Source organism: Crotalus tigris, unplaced genomic scaffold, assembly GCF_016545835.1.
Source record: "Crotalus tigris isolate CLP2741 ecotype Arizona unplaced genomic scaffold, ASM1654583v1 scf7180000024382.2542628, whole genome shotgun sequence".
NCBI lineage: Eukaryota > Metazoa > Chordata > Lepidosauria > Squamata > Viperidae > Crotalus > Crotalus tigris.
In genome coordinates, this window is record NW_024100552.1 from 2,181,020 (window position 1) to 2,206,184 (window position 25,165).

At 36.7% G+C, this 25,165-nt stretch overlaps 1 protein-coding gene across 8 annotated transcripts in view; it reads right to left on the reverse strand.

Annotated features, from left to right (window-relative positions):
- Window positions 1-777: 777 nt before the first annotated feature.
- KCTD1 (potassium channel tetramerization domain containing 1) overlaps window positions 778-25,165 on the reverse strand; it is an 84,981-nt gene continuing 60,593 nt past the window's right edge. For all 8 annotated transcript variants that reach the window (XM_039328606.1, XM_039328607.1, XM_039328604.1 and 5 more), the window contains 3 exons: window positions 9,502-9,646; window positions 6,351-6,656; window positions 778-4,642 (listed from right to left, as the gene is read on the reverse strand). In XM_039328606.1, the coding sequence (XP_039184540.1) occupies window positions 4,484-4,642; window positions 6,351-6,656; window positions 9,502-9,646 (610 nt within the window). In that variant the 3' untranslated portion in view covers window positions 778-4,483. The remainder of the gene's footprint in view (window positions 4,643-6,350; window positions 6,657-9,501; window positions 9,647-25,165) is intronic.

Below are 25,165 nucleotides of genomic sequence, written 5' to 3' on the forward strand. Positions count from 1 at the left end.
TTTGAAATATTTAACTGGCTTGGAGCTTTCTTGGTTTCATTTTCACTGTAAATAAACCTCAGGCTGCAAGAATGTCTGTATTCAGATGCCACTTGTCCAACGGAAGTAATTCCTAACAGAGGATTCTGAAGGACAGGAATGACAGTAATTGGTTTTTAGTTTCTAAAGAAATAATAAAAAAGAACAATGGACAATATTATTGCAGAGTTTAAAAAAATCTACTTCCCTCCCCAATATCAGTTTTAGTTTACCCTCTCTGGCAAACTGGTGATCAAAGACAAACATGTTGATAAAAAAGTACAGAATTTAGGTAAGCATGCTCCTAAATATTCAGTCTACTTGTAAAATTCAAAAGTAGAGTCCATAGCTTAAAGAGCTGTAATTAAGAATCCCTTGAATAGACAAACTCGCATTTGCTCTATTTGATACTTCAGTCATGCTAAATAGGAAGTTGCAATATGTGTAAAACAATTACACTTACTCCTAATTACTATTTGTCCTATCCGCTGGACAAAAATCAGTGAGGTCTAGCTTACTTCTAGAGCTTTAAAATTAATATTAAAAATTATATCCTCTTCATCTGTCTGCTTTCAACTTTGATTTCTTTTGTATCTGCATCAAGCACTTGGGAGCATTTCTCAGTGAATGGTTCTATGGTATAAACTGCTCTCCCTGAAGGCTGCAGCTATTTTGTATCTTTTGGTATTATGTGTTTTCTTGCTTTATATACCAGTTTTGGAAACAGCTTGTTAACCCTTGCAGTTAAGAGTTATCAAATAAGAAACAAATCTCTACAAATTTTATTGATTAGACTCATTTTTGAGACATGTCAAAATGTCTATGTTAGACAATGGGTGGTCTAAGTATGCTTTAAAGAAATAATCAGATTAAACATCAGAGAACTACAAAAAAGTATTTGTACTAGTTAAAATGCATTCAAAATCAGTATAAGCAACAATGATCAATTTGCCTTCAGAAATCTATTTCATTCACAACTCCAGCCACATTATTTTGAAGAAATCATATTGTATGCTTTTTCCAGTATATATTCCCAACAGACCCTTTGGTACCACTTAAATCATGTTGAAAGAATACAAAATCTTGGCAGCTGATGTTCCATTTTTTATGAGTTACAGCAATATATAGCATCCACTGATGAAATAAAATGTAGCTAAATTATAACCACCATGTATTTCAGAAATTATTACCTTGTAAAAAGAGAGCTGCTCATTTTTTCTTAAATATATTTATTGCTCTTATCTACCAATCTGATTTAACAAATGACATTTAACAGACTGTTCAAGATTCTGCTCTCTTTGTATACAGCTAATCAGTCTTACCAAGAAGTCTACATTTTGTTACCCCTGCATCATGTTTTATTCAGCTCATAACCTCAGATTCCATGACTGACCTAGAGTACAATCTCATCGACATTCCAGTCTTCCACAATCTGTAATTCAATTCATGTAACATTCAATGAAGAAATGTTTATCCGACTAATAAAAGAATTAGAAAGGAACATGATACAATGTCTATTTCAGACAACTGAACAAGAACGAATTGCCAACAAAGATTCCATATCCCATCAAACACAAAAATCACAGTAATTTGAGCTGTAGCATTTGTAAATGGGAAGAACAACTTTCAGCAACACATATGTGCTGTCATTTTTCTATCCAATCTCCTACCCAGTTTTTTAACCACGTAAAGCCTATTGGTTCTTATGAAGTACAGTGTGCTACATATAGAACAAAATAATATTACCCCACCATCTGATTCTTAAAATTCAGTGTCTGGACCATCTACTTTAAAAATTGAGGGGTAATGGAATGTCTATTGGTTCTTATGAAGTACAGTGTGCTACATATAGAACATTACCCCACCATCTGATTCTTAAAATTCAGTATCTGGACCATTCTACTTTTAAAATGGAGGGGTATTATATGATATTAAATGTAAGTACAGATAGTGTTGTTGAATTTTATTTTTCTTATACATTTGTAGATTTTTCTACTGATTAAGATTAAAAAGGAATATTTTTCCAACTTTTCTGTTCCTTCCATTTTACCATAGTGCAAAATAAGATAAAAATGCACATCTATTAAGACTAATTCCCATTAAAAAATAAGCATATAACAATAATCCAAATACAGCAATGCAATATTACTGCTATTGTCCAGATTTGGGAACACAAATTCAGTATACCTTCTCATGAAACTGTATGTTAATATTATTGTCATCCATCATTTTTACCTTAACTGTTTATGATACATATGCCATTGGATAAATGAGGTTATATTAATTTTACAAGTTTACATTTCTGAAATAGCACAAGATTGCTTTTGTCCATTATCATATTTTAGGGATTTATTCTTTCAATTGCGGTATGTAATTAGGTTATTTCACATTTTTTAAAAACCCTCTCTGGTAATGCTTTTAGCTTTCACTGATTACAGCTATATCAGACGGATTTCTTTTCCACTTGAAATTCTGAATTCAAACTTTTCCCAATAAAGTATCACCAAAAAGAGCAGAAGTCTTAATAGTGTTAGATTGTATATAGAAAGATTCTTTATGGGGAAGAATACTGTAACAGCTGAGAGTAGGCAAGGAAACCATCATTTTCTCAACAGTTTGGGGCTTCTGTAGTGTAACTTGCAATCTCTTCTGAGAGTAGGCCAAACCCACTTAGTTAATATTACTTGGACAAAAAAGGGGGAACTATGTTGGTTCTTGAAAAGAGGATCTTTAAAACATGTAACATAAAAGTCTTATTAAGACCAACTTAAACAATGCACTATTTTTTTTATTTTTACAGATTTAGTCACGCTCCTATTTTTCCATTTTTTTTTTAAAAAAAGACATTCAATTTTTCCAAACTTCACATTAAAAAATAGGTAAAGAAAAAAAAGATAATAAAATAAGGGAAATCCCAGCTGCAATATATCCCCATATTATAATGCAGTACATATTTTGCCTACTAATAAGTTTTCTCAGTAATTTTTCTACCCATATTGGGAAAAAAGAACCAACAACCAATAAAATTCTTATGGGTCCTGATAATATGGCATTTCCTATTTTAATAAAAGTATAGATTAAACATAGATGACTTCAGATACTAAAGTAACAAAATAATGCATTATTTCCTTTGAGTTAAACTTGACTCCTAGTAACTTCATGAACACGTCCACATTATTTTCTTGGCAATAGTATGGAAGAGGTTTACTAATGGCTTCCTTTATTACTGAATTAGTACAAAATGAATGAAGTCTCAATAACTGATATTGATGGTGGTAGGGAAATATCTCTCCTGTTTTAAGAAAGGCAAAACATTTTTGTAAAAAAAAATTGAATATAAGATTTAAGAGGACAAATCTAAAAACACAGATGAAGCTATACCAAGCAGAGGTGTTAGGTAATTCAGAATTACAGAAATAATTCTGTAAATCTCCAATTAATTGCTTTACCAAGTCTTTAAAAAAATTCTATAAAATTCTAGGATTAGCATTGTGATTTTACCATACAGCCACCTTTTCAAACAAGGCTAAAATTAACAAAGAGAAAGTAGCACTATAAGGTGCAACAGATTTTCTTTTGCTACAATGAGGATACCACTTTTTTTTTTACTAACTTCTTCATGCCTTCATATTTTTTTCCAAATTGAATTCATCATTGTTTACAGTGCAATTCTATATGTATCTCATGAGATCAGTAAGACTGAGTCTCAAGATAAGTGTGTATCGCATTGCAGCTTGTAAATGCATAAAACGCAGTGAGTTAAAATTATTTTTTAAAAAAATATCTTGTTGTTTAATGCTGATTTTAATAGTACCTTTTCAGTGAATTTATTGTACTTCATTTATTATCAAGTTAAAAAAAACACTTTTGAATTCATTAGATTCAAACAAGGGCCACTCTACTACATAATAATAAATTCTAGATCCTTTTTAGAAAGAGAGGAAAATGTTCACATCTGTCAGGTGGGCAGAAGTGTATGACTTCTGTACAAGCTACATTGTAAATCCTTGTTTATGACCTTTTCTTTTGCAATGGAATTCTGGAATTCTTCTGGAATTCTGTTCAGTGACTTCCAAAGCAGGCATCTCTGTAAACTTGATTCAAGGTGTATACACTGAAAAGCAGACTGCCATTTAATAATGGAAAACAGAAAATGTTAGCTTCTAGTAATGGCAATGGCTTCTTCACAGTCAATCAGGCCTTACTAAGGCCTAGCAGACTTAATAGCCATCACAGCACCAACCTCACTTACCCATTTTTATTTTCTTTTGCAAACCTAATATTTCACATATACATATTTTACATGTTGAAATTATTACTATTCCAAATGCTCTCATTTGAATACAGGCATGGTCTCTATATTTTATATAAACATGTCTTTATTTAACTTTTCATTCTAAAGCTGTTTGGTGTCCCAACTGCACATGAAAAAGGTTCCCCTGGTGTTGCATAAGAAAAAGTGTCCTTAGTCCAGAGGTTCTTGTTTTATTCGAATGACCGAGGATGAACGAGATGTCCTTCTGAGTTCTCGCTTAAGTACATATTCACTGAATTGGGAAGAGTCCACTCCTCCTCCACACGAGCCAACAATTTCAAATCCTCTTTGTTGCAATCTCTCAAGTACCTACAAAACATAAAAAGTACAAACAGCTGCCTGTGCAAAAAATGTCATTCAGAAATCATAAATTAATCCCAGTTCCACCTTTATTAAAATGTATCTCTGAAATGCTTCTTTACAGCTGATATTCAAAGCATGATACAATAATTATTTATACGATTGGTAATTCTGAATGAATGAATCTTCTGAATTCTAATGGAAAATAAGAAACATAAAGTGATTATGCCATAGCCTTATTTTTAACCAAAGTATCTACATACATCATTTTTAATTTTTTAAAATTAAAAACTAGAATCAAAGAATGAAATCTTATAGAGATAAATGCAATATACCTTAGAACAGTGTTTCTCAACCTTGACAATTTTAAGGCATGTGGACTTTCAACTCCCAGAATTCCACAGCCAGCATTGCTGGCTGTAGAATTCTGGGAGTTGAAGTCCACATGCCTTAAAATTGTCAAGATTGAGAAACACTGCCTTAGAAGAAACACAACTCAAATGAATAGTATCGAGAATACATGGGCTTGGTAACGTTTCTTGTAAAAACATTCTGTTTGGTCAAGCGCTAACCTTGTACAGTGCCCATTTCTGATCAACTCACTTTAAGAAAATTCATGACTAAAACAAGTTAAGAGAAAGATGGTAAGGAAATTAGAAAGTTAAGACCTATAAAGAAAGGTACAAGGAGTCAACTTATTTTCCAAAGGACCAAAAGGCAAGACAAGAAAACAATGGATGGAAATTAATCAAGGAGAGAAGCCACCTCAAATTAAGGAGAAACATCCTAACAGTGAAACTATTAACCAGTGGAACAACTTGCCTTCAGAAGTTGTGGGTGCTTCATCACTGGAGATTTTTAAGAAAAAAACTGGATAACCTCCTATCTGAAATGATATAGGGTCTCCTGCTTGAGCAGGAAGTTGAGTTAGAAGACCTCCAAGGTCCCTTCCAGCTCTATTCTGATTGAAAATCAATACTTATAGCCTTGAAAAAGCTACGGACTATGAATACTTGAAAAAACACCAGGACCTGTTTGTTTCTCTTGTTCTCGAGTACAAGACATGAAATACTTTATTTAAGTTTCAAGAAACATGATTCTGATTTACTGTATAGTTAAAAAACAAGAAAGCATTTTAACGTGAAATTATTCAGATGATAAGCTCTTCATTGAGTATGTTCGAGAGGTTATACGTCCATCTGTTTGTAGATTTTATTTTAATTATTGCATTGAGCAATAGGTTACATTTCATGTTATAAATGGCCCTTAACAACTTCATTATACTGTTTCACCCATTTATTTATGCATAAAGTACTGTATTTTAATTATATTGTATAAGCTTAAAGAGGGCAAAAGAATAAATAAAAAAATAAAGATACAAAAGGCAAGATGAAAGGGGAATTTTGGTAATACATCCTCCTGTACTTCTGATTATCTTTGTCTACAACTACCTAGATATTTATGCTCTATTTTTAATATTTAATATTAAAACATAGAAGATTTTTGTTTCTCCCTGTTTAGGTGTTTTCATCTGTTGTTTTTAATTAATCTCAATTCTTTTCATACAAACAACATTCCAAATGTCTAAATCTGCCTTGCTCTGTAATGTGTCATATGTCAGATATAAGAGCTATTCCTGCTTAAATCTGGTTAAACTACGTTATGAATATAGATTAAAAGGAAAAAAAGAAAAAAAGCTAATACATTGATTACATACCTGAACTGAATTGAGGTGACAATATCCATTTAATGGAAATCTGATGACATGCGTTGAGTCATGATTCCAACCTGCATTAACTGAATTGCACATCACGTCACCAATTTCTGGGAAAACCTCTTCTATTAAAGATTTATCTCCACTTAAAGTAATTCTTTCTCCAAGATCCGGAGCAACACGTACAACCAAGCATTCACAAGATTTCGAAAACCGGCCTGTCTCCCGATCCTGTTTCCATCTTTCCATTTCCCCTAACATGGGCTGAAGCTGAAAATACTTTGCTTCTTCATATAACAAACTGTAATCCTGAAAGATACATGATATTTAGTAACACAGTACAAAACAAAAATTCTCATTACGTAGTATCTGAGCAGGTATTTGCTTCAGTACAGTAGGCTGAGGGCCAACAGCAGCTTATGGAGAACTGTACATTAATATATGCTAAATTTTTGGATTGCTAACGAAGAGTTAAAGGGAGACTGGTATAGCTATTTCGAGCTAATTAGCTCTAATCAGCCAGCCATACCCTTCTGAGATTCGAACCTGGGTTGCTTGCACGTTAGGCAGTTGTGTTGACCCCTAGGCCACAGGTTCTTTCTCACTTTGTCAGCTGTATCAGGGAGGGAAGAGACAGGGGAGGAAATATGTCTTGATTGTTTATTTGATGCACTCTGTCGGCCCAAATGTGGGAAGCAGAAATCTTTTGCCTGTATCAGCCCAATCTAGGGCTATCCACAGGCAGCAGTCATACATCATTTATACGTTAAACTTTTGGATTGCTAACAAAGAGTTAAAGGGAGACTGGTATAGCTATTTTGAGCTAATTAGATTTCTTCTTCCCATGTTTGGGCCAACAGGGTGCATCAAAAAAACACTCAAGACACACACACACACACACACACACACACACACACTTACTTAGTATGTTATTACTCACTACACTATGTTACATTATTTACACATATACATTTCCATATTTTATTGTGATTTATCTCATAGAGATATATTTTATCTTTACATTTAATCATATGAAGAGAAAGAAAATATTGGAGATATTGGAGTGAAGAATCTACCCCAAGGGTCCCCAACCAGGGGCAGCAGCCTACTTTACTGGGCCGTGGGCTATGTGAGTGGCTTGCCGGAGTGTGCATGCAATTCAACTTGTGTGAGCAGCAGGCTGGTGGGCACATGCGCGCATGTATACTGGCCCGCCACTAATGGAATTCAAGCGCTCACACGACTCAGTTCCCTTTCCCCCCCCCAGCTGAGCCACCAAGCCGCAAAGGTTGGGGACCGCTGGTCTACACAGTAGGATGATGCCATTAATTACTACTGGAGTTATTTTTACACATTTTCCATACAGCTCTGTTCATAATGCGTGTACACCGCTTAGAGAGTGCTTGCACTTAAAGTGGTATATAAGTCTCATAAATAAATAAATAAATAAATATACACAAAAAAGAATCACGTGTGAGATGTTATTAATAAATATTAATAAAAATTGACATACAATTATTCTGTAGTTTAGATCCTCAAGAAATATGCGAAACCTTAGAGATATATTGTGAACAGCAAGATTGTGAGACTCATTTTGAAAGCATTAAAATGAAATGTATTCATTGCTAATAGCTGATATAAATTGGTTAAGAAATAAAGTATAGTTGAGGATCATACATTCCCTAGATGGCTTGTTTTTGTCTCAGTAAATATTTTTCTGTATATGGTATGTAATGTAGTGTGATACTCTAAGTAAGCTATTCACAAACAAACTTAAATGTCCTAACTAGAAATAAAGCTAAATGATATTTTTAAAAATCTGATGGTGAAGATTAACAATAAATTACTAATTAAGGAGAACCAGTTTGGTATAGTAGTTAAGGCACCAGGCTAGAAAACAGGACATTTTGAGTTTTAGTCCCATCCTAGGCACAAAGCCACCTGGGTGATCTTCAGCCAATACATACATTCTGAACCCTAGGAAGGAAATTATTCACTTCTGAAAATCTTGGCAAGAAAATTGCAGGGACTAATCCAGGTTAAAGCCAAGAGTCATTTTTTTTTCCACCTCTGTGTTTAAGAAGATGCTGGATAGTTAAATTTAATTAAAAATAATCAAATGAAATATTGAGTTTAGGATTGGATTTGATAGCCAAAACAATCTCTTTAACTCTAGGATTTTAAGTCTAAATTTGTGATTTTTCCATCTTTGGAAGAACTTTAATTTAGAACACTTAGTCATGTAGTTCCTTCAGATTAGATTCAGAATCAGAACAGACTTCAGATCAGATTATTCTTACTCAGTCACAGGATTGTTGTGAACTATGGAAGGGAAAAGAATATCATATACGAATTGCACTGCCTGAAGAAAAGTTGGGTATATATGCACATATCTATGATTCCCTGAATCATGTTATAATATTGATTCAAATACAGTAGGTCACATTAATAAGCAAACCACAGATATGGTTTAAATAAAGCATTTGTATTAAAATTGGATTACATGAAATGTAAATCCATAAAAGGTCTAGTGGTTCACATCAAAGACTCATTATACTCTGCAGTTTGTTTCCAATAATAACCCCAAGAAGACCGCAAAGTGATTGTCCACCAGAAGTTGGTATTCAGAAAACATGGTTTGGCAAAAGATAATCAGGCTGCATCTTCTTCAGCCTTTCCTCCTCCACTGCCAATGTTCCAGTGCTGCAGCACCCTTGCCCCTCAATGCTATTAGCACCCTTGCCTTCCTTTGCTTTTCCTTTCCTCTCCTCAGATGCCAATATCCTGGATTTTTTTTCCACTACCTTCAACTGAATGTGCCCCCAAAGAAGCAATCCCATCTTGTTCTACATACAAAGAAAAACAGCCCATTAAGTTTCATTAAGGGCAGATCAAGACATCTGAAACAGGCATGTTTGGGTTGAGGCATAGCTACCCAAAGGCAGTATACATTTGGCATAACCATACTTTTAAAATTAGAAGTTGAATATTGCTTTGATAATTTCAAATATTCATTTTATTGATCTATACTTTACCAAAACTAAACAAAGCAATTATTCCCCAAGTGTTTTACAATTGTTTACTAGTGTTACTCAAACAATTGCTTCATTATTCTTCTGTTGTTATGAAGAAGATGACAATAAATACAATTCACCTTGAAATCATCCGGTATGAGTAACTTTGAAGTTCGTAGAAAATTCAAAATATATCTGAACATTTGGCCATCTCTGTCGATGAAGTAGTGCTGCTTCAGGCTATCCAAAACAATGGGCTCTGTGCCATCAAATAGCCTTCCAATTCTGAAAATAAAACAGAAATCAAGACCCGCATAAATTTACCATCAGCACACATAGCCATTAGTAAGAAATAAATCCTATTATACTAATGGTTTGATTTCATAGTGTTGCAATGTCTAATCAGCTGGTTACAATGAAAACAGAGCAACAAGGGTATCATCTCTCTTTTTATAGTTTCTTAAAGCTGGTCTGGGAATAAACCAATTGAGTTAAGTGGGGGTTTTGTTTGGGGAAATATATATAGGATTGTACAATAAAACATTTGCTATTAGTCGATGAAGACCTATCAATTTTAAGGACCCTTAACCATTTCTTTTAGTTAAAATATATTGCAACATTCAGGACAGATATTACAATAGTCTTCTCTGCATCTAAATAATCCAAAATTTAATTCCTGAAATTATTTTTGTTATACTCAAAATGTTTACTTTTGCATTCTTAAAATTTGACAAAAAACTTCAAATTAATCAAAGGCTTTTAAGTAAATGATTATAAGAAGATGGTTTTTTTAATGGATCACTAACTGCTAGCAAAGAATAGGAATAAATCCGGGGGGGGGGGGTTGAAATCTACCTATAAGATTGCTAGGAGCAACCATGAGCTGTGATGACACACTGGTCAGAATGCAGTACTGCAGGCTAACTCTGCTCACATTGCCAGGAGTTTGAGTCCTTCAATCCTGATCGGCTCAGCCTTCCATCCTTCCGAGGTTGGTAAAATGAGGACGCAGATTCTTAGAGGCAATATGCTGAATCTGTAAACCGCTTAGAGCAGTGGTTCTCAACCTTTTTAATGCCGCGACCCCTAACCGGTCGTAAGTGAGGACTACTCAACCGGTCGTAAGTCGAGGACTACTCAATCAGTCGTAAGTCAAGGACTACTCAACTGGTGCAGCACCGTTTGCAGAATGGGACTTTTGGCGGGCTCAGCAGGGCAGAGGCAGCCTGGACAATTCCTATTGGCTTTTGAAAGCCAATAGAATTAGACTCTATTCAAGAGAGTCTATTCTATTGGCTTTCAAAAGCCAATAGAATAAAAGGGAGTAGCACAGCTAAGGAAAAGGGGGAAAAAATGGCGGACTGCATTGGCGACCTCCATGAAATGGGGTCCCGACCCACAGGTTGAGAACCACTGGCTTAGTGGCTGTAAAGCACTATGAAGCGGTTTATGTCTAAGTGCTATTGCTATGAGGCATGGCACATAATCAAGCAATCAAATCTTAGTGGAAAGGAATAAAAACTTGAATCCCCCAATTTATAGCAATTTTAACTTGTTATAAATGTCCTTGACTTGGGGATTAGTCAGTTTGGTCAACTTTGAATGATTTGATACTAATATTCAGGATGCTAAAATACAAAAGTAATTATGAAGGTTACCGATATACTGGTGAATGGTTTAGTAAATGGTAAATATAATTCAATTTAAGTAAATATAAAGTGATATACCCTGAGGCAAAAAAAAAAATGTAATTTCACATATAAACTGCCAAGCTCTGATGTAACTGTACTTAACAAATAAATATTTTGGCTTAGTTTATGGTAGCTGTGAAAAAGACAAAATCCCATAATTAGGAATATTAAATATTTTATTATTTTAAATATAATAAATTAAATATTAAATATTTTTAAAAATCAGCATTAGGAAAAGGTTTAAAATTAAAATGTCCTCATAGAAATCTATGGCACATCTGCAACCTTAATACTGTGTAAGTTCTGATTGCCAGATTTGAGAAAAGATGTAACAAAACTAGTAAAAATAAAGACTTTCTGGGGTCCATTTTCTATTATGCCTAGCTAATCAGGTATAGAAACATTTGTTGTTAGTTGCAAAGTCGTGTCCGACCCATTGTGACCCCATGGATGTTCCTCCAGGCCTTCCTGTCTTCTACCATCTTCTGGAGTCCATTTAAGTTTACACCTACTGCTTCAGTGACTCAATCCAGCCACTTCATTCTCTGTCGTCCCTTTCTTCTATTGGCCTCAATCTTTCCTAGCATTAGACTCTTCTCCAGTGAGTCCTTCCTTCTCATTAGGTGGCCAAAGTACTTGAGTTTCAACTTCAGGATCTGGCCTTCTAAAGAACAGTCAGCGTTGATCTCCTCTAGGACTGACCAGTTTGATCGCCTTGCAGTCCAGGGGACTTGCAGGAGTCTTCTCCAGCACCATAATTCAAAGGCCTCAATTCTTTTGTACTCAGCCTTTCTTATGGTCCAACTTTCACAGCCATACATTGCAACTGAGAAAACCATGGCCTTGACTATACGTACTTTTGTTGGCAGGGTGATGTCCTTGCTTTTTAGTATGTTGTCTAAATTTGCCATAGCTTTCCTCCCCAGGAGCGTCTTTTAATTTCTTGGCTGCAGTCCCCATCTGTGTGATCTTGCAGCCCAGGAAGATAAAATCTGTCACTACCTCCATTTCTTCCCCATCTATTTGCCAGGAATTGAGAGGGCCGGATGCCATGATCTTGGTTTTCTTAATGTTGAGTTTCAGGCCAACTTTTGAACTCTCCTTCTTTACCCGCATCAAGACGCTCTTTAGTTCCTCTTCACTTTCTGCCATTAGAGTGGTATCATCTGCATGTCTTAGGTTGTTGATATTTCTCCTGGAAATCTTAATTCCAACTTTTGATTCATCTAGCCCTGCCTTTCTCATGATGTGCTCTGCTTATAAGTTAAATAGGCAGGCGACAGAATACAGCTTTGCCGGACTCCTTTCCTAATTTTGAACCAATCAGTGATTCCATGTCCAGTTCTAACTGTTGCTTCTTGACCTGCATATAGGTTTCTCAAGAGACAATAAGATGGTCTAGTACTCCCATCTCTTTAAGAACTTGACACAATTTGTTGTGATCCATACAATCAAAGGCTTTAGCATAGTCAATGAAGCAGAAGTAGATGTTTTTCTGGAACTCCGTAGCTTTCTCCATGATCCAGCGTATGTTGGCAATTTGATCTCTAGTTCCTCTGTCTCTTCGAAATCCTGCTTGTACTTCTGGTAGTTCTCGATCCACATACTGCTGGAGTCTACCTTGTAGGATTTTAAGCATAACTTTACTTGCATGTGAAATGAGTGCAATGGTACGATAGTTTGAACATTCTTTGGCATTGCCTTTCTTTGGAATTGGAATGTAAACTGACCTTTTCCAATCCTACGGCCACTGTTGAGTTTTCCAAACTTGCTGGCAAATTGAGTGTAGCACTTTTACTGCATCATCTTTTAAGATTTTGAATAGCTTAGCTGGAATACTGTCACCTCCACTAGCTTTGTTGTTGCTCAGCTTTCCTAAGGCCCATTTCACTTCGCATTCTAGGATGTCTGGCTCGAAGTCAGTGACCACCCCACTGTGGTTATCAGGGACATTAAGCTCGTTCTTGTATAGTTCTTCTGTGTAATTTTGCCACCTCTTCTTAATCTCTTCTGCCTCTGTTAGGTCCCTGCCATTTTGGTCCTTTATCATGGCCCTCTTTACATGAAACGTTCCCTTCATATCTCCAATTTTCTTGAAGAGATCTCTGGTTCTCTCTATTCTATTGTTTTCTTCTATTTCTTTGCACTGTCATTTAAGAGGGCATTCTTATCTCTTCTAGGGGACACATTTTCCTGTGCTAAAGGATTTTTATCCTCCCATACCCAGAACCACCAATGACAGCTGCTTTATAAGAAAATATTTAAAAATACGTTAGAACAATTTAGCCTAATTTAAAGATCACCGCCTTCTTTATACTTTGTTATTTTAAAAGCATGTAATATAATTCAAAGAAATTGACTGCCATGAATTATTACTTATTTACAAAATTAATTAAAAAACCAAACTGTTGATGTTATTCCCTGCTGTGTTCTCTAACATCAAGGATAGATTATCTGTCTTTTTGCTAGGTATATGAACCCATTTATAAATACAAATAGTCCTCCATCATTTTTTTCCTCCAGTAATGGCTAGGGTGCCTATGTGAAACCTAAGAGAATTCTTGGAAGAAAAGATAATTCTCAATCTGGTGATCTGCAGCATATCGCTGTAATACATTTTATTTTTTTTAATTATATATTTGGAAAAAGAGTGAAATGGGAGAATGTACAGGCATCTTAAAAAGTGTAAGTTCAGTAGCATCCTTCTGCATGTGGAATGCCATCTGAACTCAGAATATAACATTTTGGGCAAAAATAAAATGTATGATTCTATTTGTTTTCTATAAATATCAAACATTTTTTAAAAAAGGTCATATATCATGCCTGCTGCTTCTCTTATTACCCGCTGCCCTACCTTTAGAACATAACATTATTCAATGTTCTGACCCGTGTATGTGCTTCTTTGGGCATTTTCTATGTATATTTCTCATTTAGGTCATTTTCAGTAGTCATCAACTAAAGTAAGGAGAAGTAGCGGAAAATATAAAGTGAATGACTGTATTTTCAAACCATCTGTCTTTACTTTGTGGAATCACTGACTTTCTATTGAACTTCCTGAACATCTATTTTGATTTTCATGCTATAAAGGGTGCAAGTAGAAAGTACTAAATGGTAAGTAGAATAGATTTTATTTAAAAGGTCCAATTTCATTATTTAAAATACAATACTAACTAACTACTACTAATCCTAGTAAAAGTGCTTTTTTGATATGATTAACAAAAATCAATTTACTTCTTTTCATTTCATTTTAAAAGGCAGTTACTGAACACATAAGAACTCTAGTATGTGACCATGATAAACTCTATCTATTGTACAATATAGGAAAATTTGTTTTAGTTTTTTAAAATGAATTTGAAGTCAACATTAGATTGACTTCGGTGTATATTTGTTACGTAGATATACTGTATATTACTGTTGGTCATAGAGGTTGTTATATGAGAAATCATGTAACTGCTCTGATTAATGACTACAGCCCCAACACTCACAGTTGTGGTCACACAGGTTAAATGGATGGAGTCCCAGATAAGGAGCAGGGGGGTTCCTTAGGGGAGTTGGGGAAGACCCTGAGAGGCTCAGTTCAGGAGCTGAAAATACTTCCTGCTGAAAGCCAAAGATTTCCTGTGCTGGGGCTCCAGGGGCTTCCCCACCTTTCTAAGGACCCCGCATTCTTTGCCTTGTTGCACTGACTTCCTATTTAGATTTCAGCTCTCTCTCATCTCTGGAGGTTGGCTGAAAGAGCTGCCTGATGAAAGAGTTCAGCTGTTCTCCAAGCATGGAAAAGAACACCTTCAGTGGATGCAGGAATTATGCGAAAATCTTTAGAATTCCAGCTCTTTCTGCACCCTATTGAAGGGTTTAACCATATCAGCAAACAGGAACAAAGCTGAAATTTTCAGGATTTTGGCTGTTTTTACAACCTGCCAAAGGATTTCAGTTCCTCTCAAGAGGAAGTTCTTTCAGCCAGCCTCCCGAGACAAGAGAGTTTTCTTGGCAAGGAGCAGCAGCTTTCAACCTTCTCTGCTTGTTTCCCTATTTACTTTGTGAGGAAGGCAACAGAGAAGATTGCAAATGATGATCACAGAGCTTTCAACATCCTAAGTGCAAACAGCTTGCTAAGCATCCAGATCAATTACGTCAGAGGTGTCAAACTGCCAGCCCGCAGGCCGGATGCGTCATCTGAAATCAGGCCCACCCCATTGCCGGCAATGGAAAAAAAGTTGCGATATCTCACGTCACATGACGTTGCGAGTTTGACACCCCTGAATTATGTGAACACCTTATCCTTGGAAGCACTTTCAGCTGTCATAAAATGTTGTACAACCATCCCCTTTCCAGGGTAAGGGATTTCTCAAATTTAGTGTGGCCATAAAGCAGATCCTTTCCCTCTCAAGCAGATCCCTCTCACAGAAAGAACCCATTAGCTTTGAGGGATAGGTCAGGCCACTATTGGAGATTGTACTTTTTAAGTATCTTGATCCTAAGCCCTTTAAAAGTTTAAAATATCATCAATTTCATTTTGAACTGAAATAAACTAATCAGTCCAGTGTAATATGAAATAGCAATGTCAAAGCTGCATTCTCTAGCATTTTTTGAAGATGCCTGGAAAGCAGCCCTACACAGAACATCCTGAATTAACTCCCCTCATAATTAACAGGGCAAGGCCAAATGGAAAAGGGTATGGTGAATATGGTCTGTCCTCTACTTTCATGAGGCCTGTCTCCAATCTCAGGGTGACATGAGAGAGACATTTTGAGACTTGAAGGATTGAACATATTCTAATAATGCAAAGTTGTAAAAGGAGCCCAGCTGGGCAATGTAAAGAAGTTCTGCTATTGGCTTTGCTTCAAGTAATTTGAGAATGCTGCAGGTATACAGCAGGTGGCTTTTGTCTCGATGAATTTGAGAATGGTAGCTGAGCTCCTCTGTGCATTTTCAGCAACATAGTCCCAATGGAATTTCCTGCTGTTAGCAGAGTGAATGAAGGACCACTAGGAAATAGTAGACTTGCTCAATTTTGTTGCCATTTATCCTCCAGGAGTAGCTCTTGGGCCTTTTGGCAAAGGTCATGTTTTTGGTTTTCTGATAATTTACTTGCTGGTCTTCCTTGCAATACTGTGCTAACGTTCTCAATGCTCTTTTAAGGCCAACAGATGTTCCTGAAAACATTACTGCATCATCTGCATAATATAAAACAGAGATGTGTCTTCTAGTAATTTTTTTTTGGGGGGGGGGGTAAAAATTTGTGTTGAGGAAAAACCAACTTCACCCACTCTTAGATTGGGAGGCCCTACTCGCAGTTATTCTTGTGGCTTACCTCTGCTTTTTGCAATGTGCTCTAAGTGGACTATCCTTGAAGAAATTCAGCAACTGCAGTTGGTCCACAAAGCATTCTTGATAAGCCCATGCAATACTATTGTATAAACTGCACTGGCTTCTAATAATTTTTTAAGTAGAATTCAAAGTTTTGGTTGTCTCCTCCAAATTTGTCTTTCATATTAGAAAATTATTAGTAACAAGCTTACAAGTTTTAAAATAACACAATTTCATTGGAAATAAAACACCAAAATTCAATGCTCTTTAAATTCATATTTTAAATGGGAAAAATGAGTTTGCTCAATGGTATATGGGTTTTAGCTCAAAACCTGACTTCTATTAAAGTCAAGAAAAAACGGTGTTTCATTGCCTAGCATTGTAACAACCCTAGCCCTAGCCTTAATCTTCTATTAAAATGCTGCACCTTGCAAAATACTCTTGTCCCAGAACAATTGCTTTGAGTTTACCATTACAGCTCATTATATTATTTCTTTCCACCTTGATGCTTGTAATCAGTCCATCCCCAAATTCTTAAAATGTTCTTGTTCCAGATCCTTCTTCCTAGCCATTTTACAATTTCCCCTACAGCAGGGGTGTCAAACTACTGGCCCATGGGCCAGCAGCTTCATGGTGAAACAGTGCCCACCCCATTGCCAGCAATGGGAAAAAAGTCACAATACGTCATGACACATCATGTGACGTTGCCAGTTTGACACCTCTGCCCTACTGAATGTCAGATGAAAACAGAGCTTTGTCTTTAGACTTCCTTTAGATGGTCTTATGAAATGTGGTGTAAAAAAAATTAAAAAAAACACACAGGTTTCATACAATGATCTGGAACCATCATGATGGTCTGTATCTAGCATATGTTTACTTATTTTATTAGTAAGCCTGCTCAAAATTCCTGCTTGGATTCAACAGGATCCTGGGGGTCTCCCACCCCTGAGGAACCCTGTGATCCTTACTTGGGACTCCAATCACTTAACAACTCATGCAATTGCTTAACAACCACAACTAGGTGTGCCAGGATTGTGATAACTGAATGAAGATTTAATGTTTAGCCGTGAAAAATTTCTTATATATTTTCAGTTCAAGAAGAAAGAGGCAGCCCACATCCATTATTTTGATAACTTCTGCTTGAGTGTTTATCAAGTTATTCTCACATTAATATTCTTTGATTTTTGTAATGAATTATTTAGCATTCCCCATTAAAGCAACATCTTCTATAGAGCACAATTCTTGATGTAAGGGCCTTACTGTGTTTCCCCAAAATTAAGACCCACCCAGAAAATAAGTCCTAGTCTGATTTTTTGGGGTGTGCCTAACAAGCCCTACCCGAAAAATAAGCCGGGGGGGGGCATGGCCAGCACAAGAGGCATCAAGCATGCAGGAGCCAATGGTGTCCGGCAGCAACTGTAGCTCACCAGCACCTTGGCGAAGCGCAGTTAAGTCCGAGCACAGAGGCAAAGGCGGGAGGAGGGAAGCAATCTGGATGTGCTGCGTGGCCGTCTGGCTCATGGGAGGCTTGCGTGGCATCAGCAGCTGTAGGCGGAAGTAGAGGCACAGGGAGAGGCAGGTGATCCTGACATGCTGTGCGGCTGTCCTGGCGCAGCTGCAAGCAAGCTAAGAGACGATGGGACTGAGTGGGTGGTGTGTCGTGTCGTCTCCTCCCCCTCTCCTGTGCCTCTGCCTGGCTCTGCCATGCACTGTTTGCCCAGAGGGAGCCTGGAAGCTTTGTTTGCTTGCAAACAAAGTAATTCACTCCGTTTCCAAGCATCCCATTTGCAAGCAGATGAAACTTCCAGTCTCCATCCTTTCTCCGTTCTGGCGAAAAGTGTTTGGGTGCCTATGAGGCACTTGGAAATGGAGCGATTCTCTCAGTTTCCAAATGCCCCATAGACACCCAAACACTTTTTGCCCAAATGGAGACTGGAAGCTTTGTCTGCTTGCAAAAAGGAAGTGTGTGGCAGGCAGAGGGAAGCGGCAAGGGAGGTTTGCGCCGCCTTGTCCTTTGGCTTCCCTCACCTGTCCACAGTGCTGTTCTCCTTGCCTGAAAGTGCATGTTCCACTGGCACTGCCCTTGCCTCACGAGCGTCTGCCCTGGGAAGCCCTATAAGCCGCTGTGGCCACAGGCAAGCAAACAGTAGGAGGGAGCAGGCAGGCAGCCACAAAGGTCAGACATTCCCTGAAAATAAGCCCTAATGGATCTTTTAGTCAAAAAAAAAAGTAAAACCCGGTCTTATTTTCGGGGAAACACAGCATCAGCGTTTTCATCCCCTACCATTCACAGAATTCAGTATAAAGCCCTCATGATCAAGCTTACCATGCTTTAGCCAAATCCATGTTTCTTAGTCCTTAAGAAGTGCAAACCACCTGGTGCTGGTAATTCATCACTTATATAATTCATACCACAATTTCAAAAATTAATTTCCACTGATACCATTTGCCCAATCAATAATTTATTTATGTGTTCACCGCCTTTGGAGTATTGAAGAACGATAGTTTTCACTAGCCATCAGCTTCTTAAGACTCCTTCCTAAACATTGGGAGCCTATGATGATTTGTCCTCATATATATTAGCAGGAAAAAATAATTGTTAGTAGGCCCCCTAAATATTGGAGGTTTTATCACATCCACAAAACATGCTCTGATTTGGCAGAGACAATAATACTGACAAAATAGAATATTTGTCGCTCAGGGTTGAACTGTGGAGTACTTAGTGCTTTCTGAGCTTAGTTGTTTTCTTGCAGACGTTTCATTTACAATTAAATTAATATCATCAGAGCTAGTACAGAGTGGGGTTTGCTCTCCTTTTATATACTGGTGGCTTGTCCTGTCAAAGTTGGTGGGAATGGTCTTGGGGGTTCTTTGATTGGGCTGTTGTTTACTATTATCTTGTTTGGCTGTTTCTTGATTGGGTTATTGTTTGCTTTTTGAGAGCATGGTTCATGAACTGATAAGCTCAGTGATGCATTATTATTTTTAATCCTGGCAGTGAACAATCAACTATCTTAACTCTGGGAAAACAGTTGTATACCTTCTGCCTTTCAGGAATTGTTTTCCTATTTATGTTCTGCAAAGTTCGTTTTTCTTTTCTGGAAGATTCACAGCTTGCTTCTTCTGTGAAGATCTTAAAACTGTGTGTTAGAATGAACATTATAATCAATAATGTTCATTCTCAGTCATGTTCTATGGCCTGCTACCATGACAGGCTTTCCACAATTTTCCCAAGATTTCAAATGAATGGAAATTCTATTCCTCAGGCCTGTAGGAAAGCTCTTTACTTACTTCCCCTCCCCGAACTTCTTCTTTGTTTCCCTTATACTAATACCTATTCCCTATCTAGATCGATTCTATTTCTCATCAACAACCATTACAGATGTTTCCGACTTACAACAACAGTTGAGACCACAATTTCCATTGCTAAACAAGGCAGTGGTTAAGTGAGCCGTGTCTAATTTTACTTTTTGTCATGATTAAACAAATTACTGCAGTTGCAAATTTGGTTTCCCCCATTGGCTTTACTTACTGAATGTTGACCAGAAAAGTTGTTAATGGCAATCATGTGACTCCAGGATCCTGCAACTGTTTTAAATATATGCCAGTTGGCAAGAAACCAAATTTTGATTATTTTACCTTGGGGATGATGTGATAGCCATAAATAAAAGGGCCATTTGTAAGTCACTTTTTTCAGTGCCACAATAACCTTGAATGGTCACTAAACAAATGGTTGTACATCAAGGAAGAGTTGAATTCACTACAATAAGATAAAAGCTCAACTATGAGCTCACACATCAAGCAAAACAAGCTTCTAAGAGCAAACTCTCATTATTCCATTCTATCCAAACTGCATTAGGAAACAGGTCTGTGAAAAACATTCCTTATACATCTGCCATTCTATTTTAGCACAAAACACACACACACGTACACTTTAGAATGTGGAAACATGCAACATTTTACAACACATAACTATGTCCAGCCTGCATTGTTTATCCAAGCCTATGCTAAACTGTAGAGAATAAAACTTCAAATAACAACAACTATTGTACTAGTGATAGCATTTGTTGATAACAAAGATGTTTTATTCAATATTTCCACATATAGAAAATTTTTATTGTTAGTTCAATTATGTTGTCCAACTTCTTTCTACTTTCCAGGACTACGTGAAAGTAGTTATTTCATTATAAAGTCTCTTCTTGCTTAAATTATGCTTTGATGCTTCTTCCCTTCTTTGTACCTCATCCTTCTTTCTCAAAAGGTCACTTTCTCACACATGCCTGCATTTGTTTAACATTTGTTACTGAACGTCTAAGCAGATTCATGATGAAATTGATAATTTTTGTCAGCTTCACTGTGGCTCAAGGCAGAAAACAGTTATACAGTTATAGGACAATAAACTATTCACAAAATTAACAAAATTAGAGATTAGAAAAGTTTAAATAATGAATTTAAAAATATTAATGAAATAAATGGATTGGTCCCCTTGACATTCTTTTGTATCCTAGATGCTTCAAAACAAGGACACATTTCTCCCAAATAATGATTCATACCAAACATGACTTAAAAATATGAGTAATAATAGAAAAATGTTTTAACACCACTATGAATTTCACTCCGAACATAGTGAATGGCTGTTTCTACTAAACTATTCTTACAACTATCTACAAGTCAGAGAGAAAGGTTATCAGATCCACTGCTAATGGGAACCAGGAATAGAAACTAAGAAGATTATCATGCCTCTTAACCCAGTCTTTTAAAGAAAGGCCTAGGGATAAAACCTTCATTTGAGCACCTTATTCTACTTTTTTAGCATCCTATATCAATATAATGGTTTTTTCTATTTTTTTTTTTGGTCCACTGAAGTCATTCCAAAAACTTAAAACACATCTTGGAATCATATTTTAATGAATTAATTTTGTTACTCTGAATGCAAAATACTCCACATTTCATTATTAAATAATCTGCAAATCCCATTTTGTATTTAAACATATATTTCTGAGTTATATGTTATTATTAATCTAAAAGTATAATGAATAATTGGTTCTGTCATTCATAAGAAATCTAGTGACAGTTTTTCAAAATCACAGTGTGGGTGAAACGAACCACAGCAGCAACGCATGACTATCTGCAGATCATGTGACTGCTGTGCATAAAGACTGGTCTGATGAAGAAGCAGGTGAGTGTTTGAAAAGGTTATAGAGAGATGACAAACATGATAGAACAACAACAAAACTATAGGGCAGTGGTTCTCAACCTTTTTAATGCCGCGACCCCCAACCGGTCATAAGTTGAGGACTACTCAACCGATCGTAAGTTGAGGACTACTCAACCGATCGTAAGTCGAGGACTACTCAACTGGTGCAGCACCGTATGTAGAATGGGACTTTTGGCGGGCTCAGCAGGGCAGAGACAGCCTGGACAATTCCTATTGGTTTTTGAAAGCCAATAGAATTAGACTCTATTCAAGAGAGTCTATTCTATTGGCTTTCAAAAGCCAACAGAATAAAAGGGAGTAGCACAGCTAAGGAAAAGGGGAAAAAAATGGCGGACTGCGTTGTTTGGCGACCCCCGTAAAATGGTCGTTCGACCCCAAATGGGGTCCTGACCCACAGGTTGAGAACCACTGCTATAGGGGAAGCACCTGTTTGATTACGATTATCAGGCCTGCAGAAACAAACGTCTTCCACCTTTCTATGCTGCCTGGCTTGGCCTGGCCTGATTACCCAAGTAGAGAAGAGGGTTGGTTTCTCAAGCTGGAAAGTTTTCTCAAGAGGGAAGAAAGAGAACCAATAAAAAGCTGCTTCTATACCTATACCTAAGGCTGGAAACTGTTGCTGTGAGCAACTGCAAATTACTGCTACAGAAAAATTTACCTTCTTGGTTATGCATTTTATTTTGAATGTTATTTTGAGTTCATAGTTTGGACTGCTGAGACTTCAAAGAGTCCAGTATTTGCTTTCTGTTACTCACTGGCCAGCTTTTTCCTGTTCAGTTTACAAAGGTCTTTGCTGGGCACCTAAGGATGCAGGCAGCCTCTCATTCATAAAATTGTCAGGCTTCCAGCTTCCTCCATTACAAAAACAAAACAAAAACTGAAAGAGAATTTTGCCCCTAAACATTGTCTATAAAAGATGCCTCACTTGAAAATAACTTATTTGCTGAACTTCCTGTTCTATCACCTTACTCTTCCTTCCAATAAATGTTATTCACAAAGTTCTAAATGTTTTATTTTTGGGATAATTTTCCCCCTATCCATATTCCTAGAAGGAATGTCCAACAGATTTTTAAAGTTGCCTATTTTCTATAGATTTATTTAATTAAACTTTTTGATATATTAATAATTTTATATCTGTTCTTCATTATTGTTTAGAAAATAACAAACAATCTGTGAAACAGAATTTATGAATGTTGATGTCTGTGTTACATTTTATAAAGCAAATGGATACGAAAACAAAATGTTCATGATTCATGAAAGACTACCGTAAATCACTAAAACTAAAAAAGCCAGTATAATTTAGTGGTTATAAGTAACTCTGGATTAAATATGGAGATAGTAGACCTACTATAAACCATGAAACCTGGAGACACCAGACCTACTATAAATCAATGAACTTTAATTCAATCACTTTCTCAGCCTAACCTATTGTGTTGAATTCTTGTGATGCTATAATAAGCCATTACATACATTTCCCTGAACTTTGGAAGAAAGGTGGCATGTAAGTGTAATAAATGAATTAAATAAACAGCAAAGGAAAATAGTTTAATACTAATATAATCATGTTAAAATTACAACTGAAAAATGCTGTTTTTTCCCCAAATGTGCTCTTTGGAATATCTAGGCATTCCTAATAAATGGTAAGCAATTTAGGGATAGAAAACATAACTGCAATTACCCATTCCTTCATTTCCTTTTCAGAAGACATCTGCTGTATAGCCTTCTTTAACAAAAATCTATTCTAAAGAAATCTAAATCTAAAGCAGTGGTTCTCAACCTTTTTTTTGTGGCGACCCCGGTCATAAGGACGCGCCGCGCATGCGCGTCGGCGTCCCCATGCATGTCGGTGTCCCCATGTGTGGCGCGGCCCCATGCACGACGTGCACCCACGGCGGCGTCCCCATGCGTGGCGCGTACGTGCGGCGGCGCCCCCATGCGCGGCATACATGCACGGCGGTGCCCCCATGTGTGGCATACATGCACGGCGGCGCCCCCATGCGCGGCGTACATGCGCGGGCAAGGGCAAGAAATGAGTGTAATCCCAAACATTTTAGTTTAGCATGTACTCTGCCTAATACTAGTTTATCCCAATGTTTGTAATTCTTTCCCTATAAATCTAAGAATGAGTGGAAAGCTATCTAATTTTAACCTTGTTTCTTTCTTTTGAAATTAATCATTAAGATAGTGATACTTTTGATGAACTATCTCACACAAGGGCCTGAAGAAAATAGATTCAATAGATATACTTAAAGGATCATTTGTCAATTTAGTATTGACTATTTGGAGTGCTCTAAGACAGGAAGAGAATTCATTTTTTTAATATAAGTTGTGAAGCCCTGAAGCATCATCTTAGGCTATTTAAAAATAAATCAATTTTCAAATGAGTAAAAAAGCCTAGAAAAATCTTGATGAACCTGAATAAACCTGGATCTCTTTCTACTAATATGGCCAGGCAAGTTTAGAATCTACTTCTCAAGAGACACTGTGGGTGGGAAATGTTTGTTGCTACTGTTTAGAATTTGTGGTTATAGCTCCTGAACTGAAGCCATAAATTACTGTCTTAGTATCCAAAACATAATGTCTACTTGCACAAGAATATAAATTAATTACTACCTCTAACAAGAATAAAAGGAAAAGCAGTAGTGCAAACTAGATGTTTATGTATGAGGGAGGAAAATATTGCATCTTGTGATCATGTAAGTATTGTCCCTATATTCGGATAACTTCACAAAACAGCCACAACATTGTTCAGCCTTTTGTTTTTTTCAAATAATATTACAGCCTCTTTTAAATTATATCAGATGTGTATTTTGTGGCTGTGGAAAGGGAGATTTTACACTGACAGGAATATGTGTCCAATATAAATGTCTTGAGGAAAACTGTAGCAGAAGGAACACAAACAGCTTAACTGCACTCATGGCTCAACTCATATGGTGGACATAAATAAAGTTGAGGACCTTCTACATCTGGGTTCCTAAATATATTTAAAAGAAGCAATGGTGGGGCCAATTCTGAAGAAATCAAATCTGAACCCACAACATTAGTTATGTTAATTTGCTATTGTTTAGTTTGGTTTTTTTTTTACCCTGGCTGCTGGTTTGGGTGTAGTCTTTCTGTTTTTTCATGTGACTTTTCAAACATTGTTAGCTACTTTGAATCATGAATTTGAGAAGGTAGCCATATACATTTAATGAATAAACTAAATAAACAAACAGGCCGATAGCCAGGGCTTTTTTTGTCATAGAACGCCCAGAACGGAGTTCCGGCACCTTTTTTGGATGGAACCTTGTAGGGTAGGCAAGGCGGGTTGTATGACGTGTGAGTTCCGGCACCTTTTTTTATATATATACAAAAAAAGCACTGCCGATAGCCAATATTCCCTTTTTTGGCAAGGTGCTTCAGTGGGTAGTAGTCATTCAAGTCCATTCTCTCTTGATAAAACTGATATATATATATATAGAGATAGATCCATCTCAGTACAATTGCAAGTTGGACTATGCAATAGAAACTGCCTTGGTCACAGCTACGAGATGACTTGTAGTGGAAAAAAGGCAGGGCAAATATGACCCTGTTTGTCCATCTGGA